At 62.6% G+C, this 18,272-nt stretch overlaps 1 protein-coding gene across 2 annotated transcripts in view; it reads left to right on the top strand.

The window, feature by feature from the left end:
• RASA3 (RAS p21 protein activator 3) overlaps window positions 1–10,948 on the top strand; it is an 88,647-nt gene extending 77,699 nt beyond the window's left edge. For both annotated transcript variants that reach the window (XM_079903422.1, XM_079903423.1), the window contains exons 21-24: window positions 3,597–3,805; window positions 3,941–4,044; window positions 7,462–7,645; window positions 9,618–10,948. In XM_079903422.1, coding sequence (XP_079759548.1) covers window positions 3,597–3,805; window positions 3,941–4,044; window positions 7,462–7,645; window positions 9,618–9,693 — 573 coding nt within the window. In that variant the 3' untranslated portion in view covers window positions 9,694–10,948. The remainder of the gene's footprint in view (window positions 1–3,596; window positions 3,806–3,940; window positions 4,045–7,461; window positions 7,646–9,617) is intronic.
• The last annotated feature ends 7,324 nt before the right edge of the window (window positions 10,949–18,272 follow it).

Here is an 18,272-nt window from a genome sequence, read left to right as displayed (position 1 = left end):
CAGGCCGGAGCCCCTCATTGGTGAGACCACATGGGTGCTCACGTGGCCCGGATCTGGCCGTGGGAATGGCACGGTTTTTGCTGCCCCTGTAGCTCCCCCCTCCGGGTACATGCCGTCCATGCCGTCGGGCCCCACGGAGGTGTCCGCGTCTGCAGGAGCCCACGCATGGCCTGACCGGCAGGAGTGAGCAGCTGCCACTGGTCATTTCGAAGCCAGACTTTGGGCGGAGGCTCTGGGGGACCCTCCCATGAGGTCCGCCTCTGCTGACCATCCAGGTGCTTGCAGACAGCTTGGGGAACCCCCGCTTTGCGTTCACTTCCCGACACTGTGGGCACCATGGTGGAGGGGGGCTGGGGGGACGGTGCCTGAGTTCTCGTCGCCGAGCACCTCCGAACGCTGGGGAGGAGAAAACACTCCTGCCCATCCCCCGCCATCACCGCCGTGTCCCCTCCTGTCCCCTCCGAGGGGGAGCACGGGGTTCCCACCGGGTGCCAGGACAACTCTGCTCTCCAAGGGGTGCTCTCGTGGGGAAGTCCCCTGCAGCCTCGCGCGGCCACTGGGGGGCGATGGCCTTGCGTCCCACCTCCCCAGGCCACCAGCCCGTAGCCCGATCTGAGGGCTTTTCTGGGTTGTCTGTTTTCATTAGAAAATCTGCGCGCTTAGGTCCTGTTTCTCCCAAGTCTGTTCCCATTTCTCTTTCTCTGCTCCTAATTTTCTAAATATTTTTTATATTTTTCAGTTTCGTTAGATATATTTTGTATGAGTCACACGCGGTCTTTTTTGAAGGAAGGTGGGGCTGTAAATAATAACTAAGAGTTAAAACTTCAAATCCTCCAAATTCTTCCCTAGTCTTCCAGCTTTAAAGAGACCCCAGCCTGTGGCCGGCGCCGAGGGTGACTGGCGGCATGGGCGCCACGCCCAGGGGCCGTGGGCGGAGCCTCCCTCAGGAGTGCGGGCAGCTCCCCAGCGTCCCAGACTGGGCACCTCTTCTCTGTGGCTCTCCCTCCTGTCCTGAGGCTGCAGTGGTTGGAGGGATGGCCCCACCGGCCGGGGTCTCCCTGAGGGTGATGGTGGCGGGGACGTCCCTTCCACAGATAGGCAGAGCAGGTGGGACCCTCGCGGCTGGGCGGTCAGCCCTTCAAGCCCTCCGCTGCAGACGACGGCAGTCCCCGGGGTGGTTGCCGGGCGAGGCAAACGGCAGATGAGGCTCCACGCAGTTCATTCCCCTCGTGACGCGTTGACTTGGAATGTTTTATTCGGGGGAAGGTCCAGTCGGGCAGAACCCTGCAGAAGCCTAACCGAGGGTAATAATTTGGAATCCTTTGCCCAAAGGGACACCTTGCTTTAAGGAGGAGGGAGGTGTTCTCGGGAGATCAACCCTGTTTAAGGCTCTTCACTTCAACGTTCAGACAAATTACTGCCCTTACTCTTAAGAGCTGCGGCTGGGGGCCTTAGCGGGGTCCAGGCCCTGGGCGTCCGCGCTCTCCCGAGGTCACTGAGAGCCGTCTCCCCCCATGGCCGTGCTGAGGAGGGGTCACGATGCTGACCCAGAGCTCACACCCGTGCGTGGGGGCAGAGCCCGGCCCAGACCGTGCGGCCCCAGAGCCTGGACGTGCTCCACGCAGCCACAGACCCGGCCTCCCCTCCTGTGTTTCACGTCGCCACCCCGCCCTGCTGCCCTCGAGCCCCCTCCGGGCCCCGGGAGCCCCGGTGTCTCTGTGGGTCACGCGCTCCCGGCTCACAGACCCCCGAAGAGTCGGGCTTGCCCCCGGGACCCGACTGGCCGCCAGCCTCCTTCCCCGTCCTCGCGTCCATCTGCCTTGCGCTTCCGGTTTCAGTAGGTGCCCACGGCCGCACTGGGTCTGTCTGTCCGGCCTCCGTCTGGTCTGAGGCCGGCCCCACGGCCTCAGAGGGTTAGGCTGCTCGCTGGACGGGTGGTCGGAGACGGCAGCTGCGCTCGCCCCGCGCTGGCTCCGACCTTGGCGCCTGGTCCTGCCCCAGGACAACTTGAGGCCATGTTTTGGGCCGCTGATGGCCCCGTGGCAGGTGCGGGCGGGTTTCTGGGCCTGAGGGAGGTTAGCACCCTCGACCTGCCCCCTTGGTGGGCAGCGTCCTGCCGTGTGTGTCTGCACGGCACCTCCCACCCCTCCCCTGGATGGGGCTGGGGACGCTGTGCTCTCAGCCGGTGGCCTTCCCGACGACCACAGAGGGACAGAGTGTGGAAAATACCCTGGAAGCAGCCGTGAGCTGCTTCGTTCCGTCAGGGCTACAATTTCAGGATCCTTTTCTCATCGGCCTGTGCTGTCCCGCTGCCTTCCCCAGAGGCGGCTTCCACGCGCTAACTACCAGGCCAACGTCCTCTTCCATTTGTGAGACGTCTTTGAAGGCCTGTGGTGTGCCGGGCCCTGGCGGAGGGGCCCGCCTGTGAGGACGATCGGAGCAGAGCGCTCCCTCCAGGGCCTTCCCTCCATCGGGGATCGCAGCCACGTACAGAGCATGCAGTCTGAGGCCTGTGCGACGGTGCACGTGTGGGTGGGGTGGGGCTGGGGGGAGCCGTGGCTGTTCACTCCGGAACTTGGGCCCAGGCCCCTCCCAGAATCCTTCGAATCCTGTTCGTCCTCCGGGCACACCGCCCCACCTTGCAGAAGGCCTCCGTGGACTTTGACGTCCCGACTCCTGGCCTCCCACATGCCCTCTGCCAAGTCCAGCCTGACAGCCTCCCAGGGCTCAGGGCTGCCGACCTCCCTGCCCTTCTGTGTGCAGCCGGGCCTGCGTCTGCTGGGAGCACCTGCCCCTCGCTGCCCCCAGGGCCTTTGCACCTCCCGTCCCCTGCTGCCTGCTTTCCCCACTGAGCTTAATTAACTCTGCGTCGCCCGTCTGATCGCAGCTGGGGGATCGTCTGTCTCGAGGGCTCCCTCCTGACCCTCCTTTTGGCCTCCTCCTCCCCCCTCACAGCCCCCGTGCTTTGTGTTCACTCTTGTCTTTCTTGCTGGCCGGGAGCTCACGAGAGCAGAAACTATGTTTGGGCCACTGTGTCCCCAGGACCTAGGACAGTGCCTGGTACTCAGGAATGTTGGTTGAGTGAATAATAAATAGGAAAGGCAGTGGAGGCTCCGAGAAGCCTCACGGGGGAAGTAACTTCTGCCTGGAAGAAGGAGGGGTCCCTGGAGTGGTCAGTCTTGCAGCGGGAGTACATTTCAGATGGACAACAGCACATGCAAAGGCCCCGAGGCAAGTCTGGGGAAGCGGACGGGAGAGAGGGCAGGGTGTGCTGTGGCGTCTTGTACGAAGCCCATCCCGCCCAGAGACGAAGGAGGCTGAGGAGCCAGCGCGTCTGTGTGACGGCCACGTCCCAGTTCACGTGTCCTGGTGCAAGTGGTGCAGCGCCTTTGCTTTTCCAGGGGGACCCCAAGGCCCCCGAAAGGCAGCGCCCTGGCCCGGGTGACCGGGGCTGACCCCGCCGAGCCGCGCAGCCTCCTGTGTCCCCGCTCTGCCCCCACTCGGCCCCAGGCTGGTTGGCGTGGACAAGAGTGGCCCTCGCGGTTCAGGCAGGAGGCCCTGCCGTGGAGCCCCCTGAGCCCGCCCTTGCCCCTCAGATGTTCCAGGTCATCCAGCCCGAGCGGGCACTGTACATCCAGGCCAACAACTGCGTGGAGGCCAAGGCCTGGATCGACATCCTCACCAAGGTGAGCCAGTGCAACCAGAAGCGCCTGGCCGTCTACCACCCGTCCGCCTACCTGAACGGCCACTGGCTGTGCTGCAGGGCCTCCTCGGACACGGCCGCCGGCTGCTCCCCCTGCACCAGGTAGCTTGTGCCTGGTACCCCAGCCCGGGGCGGGGATAAGTGCGGGGTGGGGCCCCCGTGTTTAGTGACCTTTAAATGACCACCGCCACAACTGACCCCTCCTCCTCTCCGCCCGCTCGCGCGGTGTCTGGGCAGCGGCCTCCCAGCAAACATCCAGCTGGACATCGACGGGGACCGAGAGACCGAGCGCATCTACTCTCTCTTCAGCTCGTACATGAGCAAACTCGAGAAGATGCAAGGTGAGGCGGGGCGGATGGGGGTGAGCCCTGGGGGCCGCCAGGGGCTGCGCGCGGTGTCATCGTTTATGGCGCCGACGGGGAAAACGTTCTGCAGGTTGAGTGGCTGTTGGGGGGCAGTTACTTAGATAACAGGTTCTATGGATAATTTTAAGATGGAATTTAGCTTGCAGCCTCTGAAACTGCCAGATTCTTGAGAAGATCCTGTGTCTTAATAACCTCCCATGCCTCCAAACAAGGAGTTTCAATCTTGTGTGTTTTCCAGAGGGACGTGTGCACGTGTGTGTGTGTGTGGACCCGTGTGTGAGTGTGCGTGTGCTCGTGCCCCTGCCGGCAGCTCCAGGTGTTTTCCTGCATTCCGTTGCTCTCCGTGCCCTGCAGAATGAAGCAGTGTAGGTGGCGCAAGTCGGGAGACCAGGGGGGCACTTGGGCTGTAGCAGGAGAGGCAGATGCAAGGCGAGCTGGGGGCGGTGAGCTGTGTGACCCTGCACTGGGGCTGGCACTCCTCGGAGCTGCTGTTAGAGATTCTGTGGTGGGCCCTGCAGCCCCCTCAGAAGGTGCCCGGACACAAGCCTGTTGGACTCTTTTCCTGTTCGTCTCCTGGTCAGTTGTGGGCCGCAGCCTGGAGGGTACTTTAGCCATGCCTTGGTGAGCACGCAGCTGCCCGCCCATGTTCTCCAGACCCCCGCCTCCCTCTCTGCCCCGGCACCACGCGGCAGACCCCTGTGCCTTTGCCCCCGATGCGCCCCTCATCTGGCTGACGCCGTGTGTCCTGGGGGGGCCCCTCCCGAGCTTATCCTGCCCCGCTGCGGACAGCCTGTGCTGATCTCTGCCATTACGATGATGCCCTCTCAGATCTGTTCACCAGCGACACACATGACCTTGCGAGGAGAGGCAGGTGTCATTCATCCCAGTGCCTAGCACACAGGAGGGACTCAGTACCTGTTTGCTGGATGCGTGGATGGATGGGTGGGTGCATGGGTAGATGGATGGACAGTCAAATGGAAAGGGGTCTTGAACACCCAGCCTCCCTCCCAGGATAGCAGTGATCTTGACAACAAGGGTTCACAGAAGGTCAGCCGGATTGGAGGCCTTACTGCTCACTTCACGGAGGCACCAAAGCACTGAGTCACTTTCCACAGTCTTCAGGCCTCTGCCTGGAACCTCAGCGCTTTCTTGAGGCCGATACTCTGCTGTCAGGGGCTCTCATCTCCTTGAGACCCTCGTTTACGTCGGTCAAACTGCCCTGAGCGCTCAGCCCGTGGGCTGACGACATACCAAGGCCTCTCCTCCGGGCACAGCAGCCTTTCCGTGCTGGGAGGCGGCTGTGTCCCGGTCGCCTGTGAGTCTGTCCCCCCACCTCCCTCACGGCGGTGTCCCCCTGGAGTTCGGTGCCCAGTGCTGCAGGTGGCGCCGGGCCAGTGCAGGGCTGGGTGGGATCGTGTGCGGAAGGGCTGCCGGACCGAGGTCACGCGGCCAAGGTCTCGGTGATGGTGGCCGGCCACCCCGTCTGCGCCCTGGAAGGCAGCCTGCACGCACACCTTCCCGCAGGCATGGCGAGGGGGCCTGGGAAGGTCTCGGGGTGACTTCCACAGACACGGAGCCGTGCTGCACGCGAGCCCGTTAAATCAGCATGAAGGCTTTTCGCCCTCCCCCCCCTCCCCCCGCAGCTCAGCCAGCACCTCGGTGCAGCCCATCAGCTACGGGCCACCGTCTGCCCTTAGAAGGGACCAGGACGCACTTTTAGTCTCGCCCTTCCCACCTCGGGGCACGGACATTGGGCTCACTGTCAGGGCCTCTGTGTCCTGTGCCACCTGGCTGTTGGGTGTCCTCCCGACGTAGATATCTGCCCCTCAGTGTCACCGGCAGGGGCCGTGCTCGCTGTCCTCCCGTCCTTGTCGGTCAGCAAGTCCACCTTTGCACTGTCCTGCGTCTGCCCTGTGCTCTTCCTCGTTCCTAGGGCCGTTTTAGAAACGTGTACCCGCCGCCAGCCGGCCCCAGCACGCGCTCCAGCGTTGCCCAGGCTTGGTTTGGGGAGCCCCGTCAAAGAGGAGCGGAGGGCGAGCTTGCCGCCCGGCCCCGTGGATGCTCCGGGTCTGTTTTGGGTCCAGTCACAAATCTCGCGTCTGACGTTGGGCCCCGAATTAAGAGCTGCTCCCCAGCCCGGTCCCGGGACCTCCTCCCGGGTCTGTCCCAGCTCCCGCCACTGCAGCCACACTCGTTGGCGCCCTAGCAGGAGATTCCCCGCGACGCACAGGCCTCAGTGCAGAGCTGCCTTGGCATCCGCTGCGAGACCAGCTGGGCACACAGCCCCCTCCTCTGGGAAATGGCAGCGACGGGCCCCACCCGCCAGGCTGGCCCAGGGGCCGTGTGGAACAACCCCTGTGAAGCGGTTCACGCAGCCCCCGAGCTGAGGCGGCTGGGCGTCCCTGCCTGTGTCCCGACCCTGCCACCGCCCGGCCCCCCGCGTGGGATCGTGGTCCTTCGGTGATTCCCATCCTACTCCTAAGCTGCCCTGTTTCCCAGAAGGGTTCACTGAGGCTCGGGAGCCTGAGGGACTCGCTCGAGGCCAAGCAGGCACAGCCAGAGGGGACTCGGGGGGGACGTGCAGGCAGCCGGGCTCCAGGGACTCATCAGTGCGGCTCACCGCGCCCTGGGCGCTCCCGCCCGCGTCTCTGCCCCTTTATCCCTCGCGTGCGCAGCCCTTATGTCTTTCTCACGTCATGTTCCCATTTCCTTTGAAATTTTGAATCTTCCCAGGTTCCCTTTGCACAGACTTGTGGTTTTTCAGTAAGAATTAAGAGGTTTCCCTTGAGTTGGGAGTGACGGCAGTAAATCTTTCCGTGACGGTGAGCCGGCAGCACGTCACAGGCCGCGCCGAAGGGGCCTGCTGCCAGCTCACCTGGGCCGGGCACCCGTCTCTCTGTGGCCCTGGAGTGCAGGACGCAGCTCGGGTGTTTGTGGGCAGGTGGGGGCCCGGAGGCCACAGCGTGGTCTTCAGCAGGAGTGCGGTGGTCGGATGAGAAAGGTACCTGTTGAGCAGGTGGGGCGATGGAGGCTCTAAGAAGCTGCTAGCACAGACTGGCCGACAGGTGACGGCCGAGAGGATGGCTTCTCGTCCGCCCTGCACCCTGCAGGTCCCTGCCGTGGCACGGCCCAGGAGCAGCCGTCTGGGAGCCCGGGCCAGGCTGCACAGAGCCCGGTCACCCTGGAGAGGGGTTGGGCCCTCGTGCTCGGCGTTGGACCCTCGGGTCTGTGGTTCCGGCGCCGCAGGCTTCTTCGGGGTTCAGGGTTGGCCCCACTCTTAGCGGCTTCTGGTTCGTGTGCGTTTGCGTGAGCGGTCGGCCCTTCCCGTGCGCTCGGGGGGCAGCCTGTCCGCTCGCCCCAAGCTGACCTCAGCCCCTGCCCCCGATGCTGCAGAGGCCTGCGGGAGCAGGTCTGTGTACGATGGTCCAGAGCGCGAGGAGTACTCCACGTTCGTCATCGACGACCCCCAGGAGACCTACAAGACGCTGAAGCAGGTCATCACCGGGGTCGGGGCCCTGGAGCTGGAGCACGCCCAGCACAGAAGGGACAAGTTCAAGAGGACCAAGTACGGGAGCCAGTGAGTCCGGGGTCTTGGAGGCGTGGGGAGCCGGGGAGGGGCCGCCTCGGGCTGCCTGCCTGTGGGGCGCGGCGGGCCCCCATCTGGCTTCACCCCCAGCGCCCTCTGCACCGGGTCCCCAGAGGCGCCTCCTGCTCCCGCCTCGCGACCCATGTGCTTCTGAAATCAGGCTTCCATCGCGGGCCAGCGGCCCTGCCCCTGGGAAGCACGTTTTGCCTCTCCAGGCTGGCTCTGGACCCCCCCCCGCCCCCCGCCCCCCGCATCCTGGGAGGGAGGGGTCGGCCGCAGAGGGGCAGGCGCAGCCGGGCCACCCGCGCTCTGTGCCGGGGCTGCAGCTCCGGCTCCGGGCAGGCAACCAGGCGGCGCCCTCCCCCTGCACGAAGGGTGTGGGTGACGAGAGCCTATGAGTACTTGGAGCCCACGGACCCACGGCAGAGCCCCCCCGGCACCTGAGGCGGGAGCCCTGCGTGGGCCCAGCCCCCTCCCTGCTGGCTACTTCCTTCCAGGGAAGACGTGGCTTGGGTCTGGGAAGGGAAGGGGGGCTCTGGGAGAGACCCCGACTCTGGCCAGGCTGCAAGGGTGCCCAGCACCCCTGGGGATGCCGACCGTGCCTGCTGCCGGCTCCACAGACGTTCACGTCACATTCTAGACCCTTTAACACCCTCTGTCAGAACCCACGCCGACCGTCTAAAAACGCCTTTTCTTAGACACGGCAGAGCCCGTGACTCACGGCTGTGCCAGCGTCTATCAGCTAACAGGGCGCAGCGCCACGGTGCTCACTCCAGGAGGCCACGGTCTCCCCACGCATGAGCACACGCGCCCCGCACGTTGAGGCCGGGGTCACGGGCTGTGCTTCCACAGGCAGTTTTGGGCTAACTTCTTCCTTTCTGGTCCATACTTCTCATGCGTATTACGATGAACACGCATCACAAGCAAAGGTAGGGAAAGGTGATGAGAACAACACACACAGGAAAGGGTGCTCAGCGTCACTAATTATTAGAGAGAAATGCAGATCTCCCCACTACGGTGAGGTACCACCTCACAGCAGTCAGAACGGCCACCGTCAGAAAATCTACAAACAATAAATGCTGGAGAGGGTGTGGCGAAAAGGGAACCCTCCTGCACTGTTGGTGGGAATGTAAATCGATACAGCCACTATGGAGAACAGTATGGAGGTTCCTTAAAAAACTACAAATAGAACTACCATACGACCCAGCAATCCCACTACTGGGCATATACCCTGAGAAAACCATAATTCAAAAGGGTCATGTACCACAATGTTCACTGCAGCACTATTTACAGTAGCCATGTCATGAAAGCAACTGAAATGCCCATTGACAGATGAATGCGTAAAGAAGGTGTGTCACATATATATAGTGGAATATTACTCAGCCATAAAAAAGAACGAAATTGAGTTATTTGTAGTGAGGTGGATGCACCTAGAGTCTGTCATACAGAGTGAAGTAAGTCAGAAAGAGAAAAACAATACCATATGCTAACACACATATATGGTATCTTAAAAAAAAAAAATGGTTCTGAAGAACCTAGGGGCAGGACAGGAAGAATAAACACGCAGATGTAGAGAATGGACTTGAGGCCACAGGGAGGGGGAGGGGTAAGCTGGGACAAAGTGAGAGAGTGGCATGGACATATATCCACTCCCAAACGTAAAATAGCTAGCTAGTGGGAAGCAGCCGCATAGCACAGGGAGATCAGCTCGGTGCTCTGTGACCACCTAGAGGGGTGGGATAGGGAGAGTGGGAGGGAGATGCAAGAGGGAGGGGCTATGGGGATATATGTATACGTATAGCTGATTCACTTTGTTATATGGCAGCAACTAACACACCATTTTAAAGCAATTCTACCCCAATAAAAATTAAAAAAAAAAAACAAAAAACAGGCGATGGCAGTTCAGAGGCGCACCAGCCACAGGGCGGCCCACGCTCACGCTGCTCCCCCTACACCCCCGCAGGGAGCACCCCATCGGAGACAAGAGCTTCCAGAGCTACATCAGGCAGCAGTCTGAGACCCCCGCCCATTCCATGTGAAGCCCGCGGGACCCCCTGTCCCAGGATGGTGCCCTGAGCTGCGCCGGGTGAGCCCGTGTCCAGGAAGGAGAGAACACCAGACCAGAGGGCAGCTCCTCAGCTTGCAAGCCGACAGGGGTCGAGCTTGTGAACTTCTGAGGCTCCCGGGCCATTTCCGGGTGGCTGTGCACTTGATCACGCCAGTGGCAGGCAACCTGAGCTGGCCTTTCGGGAACAGGGTGCCGGCGACACCGCGGCCTGCGGAGCGTGTGCCCTGTGCCGCGTGCACGTTTGTCTCTGCTGGTCTGTGACGCCCGCACCGTGGAGCCTCCGGCACTAACGTTCTGCTTCGACTCAGCGGGGGTGTTGCGAGCGTTATTCTTCTCCTATGAGCCAGACGTCCAGGCGGCCACCAGCACGAAGCCTCCTGGTTTCAGCTTTTGACGTTTGTATCGGTCCTGGCCAGAGGGTCGGAACCGCACGGAGATCCCAGTTTGAGGATGCCCTCGCTCTTTGGGGACACGGGGTCCTTTTGCAGAGAGATTTCCTAGGGGTCCCAGCCTTCGTTCCCGGGGTGGGAGCCCCCCTGCCTGCTGCTGATACGCGTCCACGCAGCCTCCACGTCAAGCGAAGTTGTGTTGTTTGCTGTCAGTGGGGCTAAAAGAATCCACGTTTGCCACCCTGGTGGGAGTTGGGGGAAGGTTGTAAAAATAGAAATGTGCATTATTTTCAAGCTGTTTTTCTTAATGTTTTTAAAGGACTGTTTTTAATTAGCTCTTTGATATCAAGTAACTCAGAACATCCAGGCCTCTATGTGCCTCCAGACGACAGAAAAGGGAGTGGTTGTGTCTCATGGCAGCCAAGTAAAGGTCCCCGAGGGAGAACGGGGAGGGAGGCAGGGGGAAACCTGGGCCCGCGCTGGAGGCTTGGGAGCGGACGCCGGGCCAGCGGCAGAGCTCGCCGTCTCTGAGGCCCTGGGGGCTGCCAGGGCTGCCGTGCGTCTGGGGCTGGGGGTCCTGACGAGCTTCTGCTGACTCCCCCGAAGGCCTCGGCTGTGTTCAGACTCGAGATCTAGATGGCAGATGGTAACATTGCCTGTTGTCGCAAAAATGGTGGAGGAAAGTGTTGCAAAAAAAAAGCTCCGTACCCGCAGCTCTGAGGCTGCTCCAAACCGCAGTTTTCAACGTGGATTTGTAACAGTGTCTCTGTTTGTACGATACTAATGATCGGGATGCATTTTACTGGCCAATTAAAACAGCCCTTTTATTCTTTCTGAGACTGGCGTGGTTTCACAGGAGCGCCCGCTGATAAGGCACACGTGGAGATGGGGGGTGTGGTGGAGTGGGGCAGGAGGGAGCTGGACGACATGCCTGTGATGACAGGTGAGGTACCTTGACAACAAATATGGTCCCTCTGATGATAGAGGGTGTCCCCCTGATGATAGGACAGGTCCCCCTTACGACAAGTGTGATCCCCCTGATGACAGGTGAGGTCCCCCTAGCGACAGGGTCCCTTTGATGACATGTGGGATCCACCTGACAACAGGTTTGGTCCCCTGACAACAGGTAAGGTTCCCCTGACGACAGGTGGGGTCCCCCTAACGACAGGTGAGGTCCCTCTGATGACAGGTGTGATCCCCCTGATGACAGGTGTAGTCCCCTTGATGACAGGTGAGGTCCCTCAGATGACAGGTGAGGTCCCCCTGATGACAGGTGAGGTCCCTCAGATGACAGGTGAGGTCCCTCTGACGACAGGTGGGATCACTCTGACAACACATTTTGTCCTCTGATGACAGGTGTGATCCCCCTGATGACAGCTGTGGTCCCCCTGACGACAGGTGAGTTCCCTCTGACAACAGGTGTGGTACCCCTGATGACAGATGTCCATTTGACGACAGGTGGGATCCCCTGATGACAGATGAGGTCCCCCTTAATGACAGGTGGGGTCCCCGTGATGACAGGTGAGGTGCTTCTGATGACAGGTGAGGTCCCTATGATGATAGGTGAGGCCCTCAGGACGACAGGTGAGGCTCCTTGGATGACAGGTGAGATCCCTCTAGTGACAGGTGAGGTCTAGTTGTGGGGCTTTGGGTTGTGCTGGAAACCACAATGCTTCTGGGATGGAAAGGTGTGGAGTGGGGCCCTGTGAGGGCCATGGGGACCTCAGGGCGGACAGAGACGGCGTCAAGCTCAAGGAGGGTGGGAAAGGCAGGGCCCCTCGTGTCTCCGAGGACTCAGCAGCGGGGTGTGTGCTCGAGGGCCAGACACAGGTCGGTGTCCCGAGGGAGGGGGGACAGGAGGCCGGTGGCCCGAGGGGAGACAGAGGGAGCTCAGTGCCGTTGAGCAGATATGGCTGCTCCCCTTCGAAAGGGGGGGAGGAGCTGGGTGCACAACATGGGGGACCCGCCCCGCCCCCTTCTCCTTTCTCCTGTCTTCTCCATTTGGTTTCCACTCAGTTGTCTTTTTACTTCCAGCCCCGGTCGGCCGCCTGGTATGAGAGAGTCGTGGGGGGGAGGGGGTGGGATCTGGCTCTGGGGAAGCCGGGTCAGGCCTTCAGGGGTGCCACGGCCCTGAGCCGAGGACAGTGGCGATGAGCGTCCTTCCCAGGTGCACGTGGACTGGGGAGGAAAGCGCTGTTCTGCTGCTCTCCGGCTCCCCCTGTCTGCTCTGGGTGGGGGCCAAGGGGTTCAGACGCCCCGAACACGAGCGTCCACGGCAGGGCCGCAGGGCGGCTCCCAGGGGCCTGTGCAACGCAGATTCACACGCAGGACCAGGCCCAGCGGAGAGAGTTGGGGCTGGCGGGGGCAGGGAACGAGCTCTGCCCATGTCGGGGTATGTGGGAGGACTGAAAAGAGAACACCTGGGAGAATGAGGACCCAAAGCCCCGCTCCGAGGACCCCAATCTTTTGCGACCCCAGTCTGTGCCCACTGACTTTCTCCAGCCCACCTGTTACCCCAAGAGGGAGCTGGTTCAGCTGCCCGCCTCCATCCGTGTCCCCCCGAGGCGCAGAGCCTCTGAGCAGCCTCCAGGGCGGCCCCTGCACCGGCCCCCGGCTGGCGGACCCGAGGCCTCCCGGGAGCTAAGGTGCGTGAGCTTGTTTAGGGAATGGAAGTGCACGTGGAAAAAGGGAGCTCGTCACTTGTACTTCATTCGGAACATTACGACACACTTAGTGCTGTCGGCTGGGTCCTCAGGAAACACCTGCTCTGATTTTCCCCCGTGGTCCCAGGTGAGAAGAAAAAATTGTGTTGAATAGATTATCAGAAACTTTCTGTTAGGCTGTGTTATAGGCTGAACTGTGTCACCCCAAAATTCATGTGTGAAGTCCTGGTCCCCAGGACCTCAGAAAGTGACTGCCTTTGGAGATGGGCCTTTAAAGAGGTGATTAAGGTTACATGAGGTCACTAGGGTGGCCCTGATCCAGTCTGACTGCTGTCCTTTTAAGAAGAGGAGGTCAGGACACAGACACGCACAGAGGACGACCCCGTGAGGACACAGGGAGGAGACGGGCATCTACGCACCGAGGAGAGAAGCCTCAGGAGGCCAGCCCTGCCCACGCCTGGACCTCAGACCTCCAGGCTCCTGACCCAGAAAGCGAATGTCTACTGTGGAAGCCACCCGAGTGAGCCTTTGGTCACGGCAGTGTCAGCAAACAGCTCAACTGAAAACGCAGAGAAGAGTTTCCTCGGCACAGGCAGAGGTGCCTGTCCGCAGACGGCTGCCTTCCGAAGCTGCGTTTGCGTGACTCTCCCTCGTCTGGAGGGGAGGACGCAGGACGCCACCCAGGGCCCAGGCCGCCAAGTGGACTCCCCGCCGCAACCGCCGAGTCCTTCGTCCCTGCTAGGAATCGAGAGATTCGCCTGAAGGCTCAGCAGACCCAACACCAGAAGCGTCTGCAGAGCCGCATGAAGGCCCCCGGCCGCCTGGCCCTTTGCCGTCTCTGCTGAGAGGCAGGAGGCCCTGGGAGGAGGCCACTCCGACCTAGGGCCGCGGGAAGGGCCAGCGGGCTGGCCTCTGCCTCTGCAGTGATGTCACAGGGGCCACCTAGCAACGGGGCCCAGGAACACAAGGGCAGCTCCCCGTGGAGGGGGTGGAAGCCATGCGCTCCGTCTGAGGGCTGCGTGAGAGCCAGCGACCTTCTTCTTTCCCGTGGCCCGAAGGCAGGGAGGTTGGAGAAGGACACCACGGCTGCACACAGGAGGCACCAGCTGGGCCCCGGGGCCCCTCCCTCGGCCGTGAGCCCCGGACACCTCAAGGCGGCCAGCGGGATGGCTGAGCTCCAGAGGAGCCGATGTGTGGGCGGCCTGCACCAGAAAGGGGACCCCCCGAGCTGCATCAAGACGCTGTGCAAGGAGCTAGGTAGGGCCGGGGTTAGGGCGGGGCAGACCGCTCTCCCCGGGCCAGCGAGGGCCACACACCCACCCCCCACCCCGGACCCACTGCCCCTGCCTAAGATCCTGAAGGCCAGGGTGGGGCGTGTCGGGCACTGAGGTCTGAGGGGGCAGAGCCAGCCTGGGACTGTGTGGGGACACGCCGGGGTCCAGCACGGGAAGGGTCTCAGGTTGATGAGGAGGCCCTGGGGTGAGCCCCAGTCCCGCTGCCAGAGCCAGGGCCCTCGCGGCCAGGGGCAGCAGTGAACCCACGGGGCTGGGGGCCGCCCGTCTGCTCGTCACTAACGTGGCCTTTACGTTGTAAAGTGTGCAAACTTACACCTGTGTCAGCCACGTGTCCCACGTTTCTAACCCTGCGAGCGGGCCATGGTGTGGCCGAAATGGGGATGGGTGCCCGAAACGCCCTGGTCCTTACGTGGACCTGCCCCTGGAAGGTCAGCTACCCCAGGGCAGCGGGCCCGAGTTGGCGGAGAGACGGGGTGACTGCCAGTCGTCGGCAGGACCCCAGCAGTTGTGGTTCACACCAGCAAGTACCCTTTGCTATGACCGTCGTGTAGGAAGCCTAAGTGACGCTCTTAGGAGGCGAAACACAGTAGGCGGGAAATGCGGTTTGCTTGTTCAAGCCCTAGGAGCGATTTTAAGAGGTCATTGTATAAAAATATTTGTTCTTCTCTCAGCTTAAAAACCCAAAGCTGTGTTATCTCTGGAGGAGGAGGGGAAGGGGGAGCCGGCGGCCACAGCACAGGGGCCGCTGCATCTCCACTACCTCCGACCGATAAAAGTCCGCGCACAGGGCTTCCCTGCTGGCGCAGTGAGAGTCCGCCTGCCGATGCAGGGGACACGGGTTCGTGCCCCGGTCCGGGAAGATCCCACGTGCCGCGGAGCGGCTGGGCCCGTGAGCCATGGCCGCTGAGCCTGCGCGTCCGGAGCCTGTGCTCCGCAACGGGAGAGGCCACAGCGGTGAGAGGCCTGTGTACCACAAAAAAAAAAAAAAAAAAAAGTCCGATTACAGCCACTCCTTCTCAGGCTCTCAGGAGGGCCGAGCTCCCCAGAGAGGAAACCAACCTATAACCTGCTCAGGAAATATTGCAAGTAGCCACAGTGTGTCCCCAGTAGTGCCGGCCACGGACCTTCCCACCCAGCACCGATGGGTTTGCCGAGGCAGGATGGAGGGCAGGGACGCACCGAGCGCTGCACTGCCAGCCGCCGTGCACACACCCGCCCCAGGCGCCAGGCCCGGTGGGGCTCCCGGACAGCATGGAGGGGATGCGCCGCCCGGAGCCGGAGCCACGCGAAACACAGCTCGCTGTCTACAGGGTAAAACGAGACGAGGTGCGGCCTCCCGAGTGAGGGCGGGGCACCCGCCAGGCCTGGGCGCCCACACTTGGAAGCAAGAGCCAGGAGGCTGGTGCCGCCGGGCCCGCAAGCGCCAAGGTGACGTGGACGCAGGAGGCGGGGCCGAGCGCCTGTGGGACACGCCCCCCAGCCAGGCGGGAGAGGAGTCCGCGCACGGAGGGCCCGCGCGAACCCGCGGATCTGCGGCTGAGCTCGCGCCCGGGCCCTGAGCCTTTGCCTGGGACGCCAGACCGCAGCCGCCGGCCTCGCTGCCGCAGAGCCTCCGGGCCAGGCGCCCCAACGACGCCCCCACTGCAGGGGTGCGTCCAGGGCAAGGAGGGGGCTGTTCCCCGGAGGGGCTCCAGGCATCGGCGAACTGGGCCTGCTGAAATCCGCAAGGCGGAGGAGGGGGCGAGGGGCGCCCTGGTCGCGAGGTGGCGTCAGGCCGGTCGTGCAGCGGGTTCCCGCCCGTGTCGGCCCCGCCCCGGCCCGCGCCTGTCCCGCCCTCCGCTCCCACCGGCGCGAACCCCGACTTCCGGGGGCGGCTCGCGGTCCAGACAGTGACCTGTGAGTGTTTGGCGATCACTTAGAGGCCAGCTGAAGAAAGGCAGCAAAGGAAATAGTCTCTTCGCGTGCGGGGGCAGCTTCTGCCCGGCCTGCTACTCCTCCCGGAGCCACGCACGAGCCCAGCCTGGAGCCTTACTGGCTGAGCCCTGCAGGTGCGCCCAGAACCCCGAAGAAAGCAGGGCCTTTCTTAGAAAGCGGACAAAGGGGGAACCCGCGAACACACTGATATTTTTACTTTATGATAACGAGGCACGGGGGGCAGGTGTGTGTTTCTCATTCCACAGCTGCTTTGGAGCAAAGAAAAACCAGGCTCTCTTTTTACTGATTCTTTCCTTCCTGCCAAATACACGTTACAGGAAGGAGCAGGTTTGAAGATCTATCTGGAGCGGCCCTGTGTCTTCTAAAAACGGACACGCTTGCACACATACACAGACATGCACAAGCACACACGTGTGCACACACGTAGGGGCTGCTGAAGATTTTCCGGAAGAAGCCCACCGTAGATCCCTGCCAGAAAACCACTGAGCCGAACCATCCGGGCCCTTCCATCTGAGGTCGACGCAGCGCCCTTCCCTCTGAGAGCTGCCAAGTTCTGAAGTAGTCTCTGAAGACCCAGGGTCGCCTCAGCCTTGGCCTTCAGGGCTTTGTCTCTAGGTGGCCAGGGCCAGCCTGGGGGTGGCGGCACAGCCGCAGGTCAGCAGACGTCCCGGAGCCCGTGTGCGAAGAGGATGCACAGCACCTAATTCTCACCCACAGGGAACTCAGACCAGAGACAAGGAAAGTGTGCGGACGACCCGGCCCAGGGCGGGGGCCGAGTGCCGGGGAGAATGGGCGTGACGGAAAGCTCCCTCCAAGGAAGGTTGCTTAACACTGGGCAGGGGGCCCAGGTCCCCATGAAGGATGGCGCTGGAGGACGGCAGGGGTCGGGGGACACGGTCCAGGGGAGGGACAGCGTGCAAGACAGCGAGGACCAGCGAAAAAGCAGGAACAGAAAGCAGGGCACCTGCCGGAGCCGGGCCCTCGCCCCCTCTGTCCGGCAGGTATCCCCGGCCCCGAGGCCTGTGAGCTGAAAGGATCCCGAGTAGCTGATCTGGCCGCCAAATTCTGTAGGAAGTCCTCTGGGATGGCGGCTTGCAGAGGCATCCTGCTGGGTCTCCTGTCAAAAACTTTATTTAAAGCTCAGAGCTCACAGCTCCCGAGGCTCACGCTATCTCGCCGAGGTCACCAAAATGCAGCTTCCCGTAATTGTTTACTGACAACCACTCCATGCATGAGCCCGGGGCTGGATCCTGTGCCCCTTTCTCCTCACCAGACAAAGACCTTTCCCAGCCAGAGGACTCCCACCGCTGGCAACGGCCCTCAGAGGAGCCAGGAGGAGCGTCCTGGAGGGTGTGGTGTGGTTCAGATCTCACCTCCGGGGCTGGGTCGCCCCCCCCCCCCCCACCGGCCCTCAGTTCCTGCTGCTTCCAACCCCACCTGCTGCCACCAGGAGGACGCAAGGGGTCCCTGCGCCTGGCACAGTGACAGTAGTGGCAAGGCCAAGGCCTCCCGCCACGTGCCACGGAGCGGGCAGAGGCCCTGCGGGGAACCTGTGGGGGCCAGGGGGCCTTCGACACCCTGCACCGGCCTGCAGAGGGCTGATGTGAAGAGTCGGGACGGGAGGCCTCCTGGGCCGGGGATGCGTGAGAACGCTGCTCAGAACTGGGGCGGCAGCGCCCACACCCCGCAGGTGGCCCGACAGCATCCTCACAGGCTGACGACAGACCCGCTGCTTCCTCCTCAGAGCCTGAAGGTCATGGGAAGGACCTCAGAAGCGACACGGAAGATGCCCGCTGGTGAGTGGCCTTGTCCAGCGGAGGCAGCTGTGCAGAGACGTGCGGAGAACACGGCAGGCTGGGGTGGGAGTGGGCGCCAGGGTAAAGACCTGGCGGGGGAGGGGGGTGCTGAGGAAGGCCAGGGCGTCCGGAGAAGACCTCGAGGCTCAGACGGGAGGGTCGGGGGCCGGTGACCCAGGGGGCTCGCAGGGCCTCAAGCAGCCCCCCACCGGCAACCCCCCGGCCCAGCATCCTGGGGCTGGCGCCTATCGCTGCAGACCTTCCCCCTCGGATCCCCGGGCATCTCGCCCGAGAGCCTGCCAGGGCTGCCGGCGTCCCTTGTGTTGGGGCAGGTTGGGGTGACGGCTCCTCAGGGAGGTCAGCTCAGCAGCACTGCCGCGTCCTTCTCTGCTCTGCCCACCCCTCTACCCGGGTCTGCCTCGCCCACCGCCTGCCAGCCCCGCCCTGCTGACCCAGGGGCGCCGGTGCCCAG

This window comes from Stenella coeruleoalba (assembly GCF_951394435.1).
Source record: "Stenella coeruleoalba genome assembly, chromosome: 18".
Lineage (NCBI taxonomy): Eukaryota > Metazoa > Chordata > Mammalia > Artiodactyla > Delphinidae > Stenella > Stenella coeruleoalba.
The sequence above is the reverse complement of the archived record's forward strand: the minus strand, read 5'-3'. Positions and strand labels throughout refer to the sequence as shown.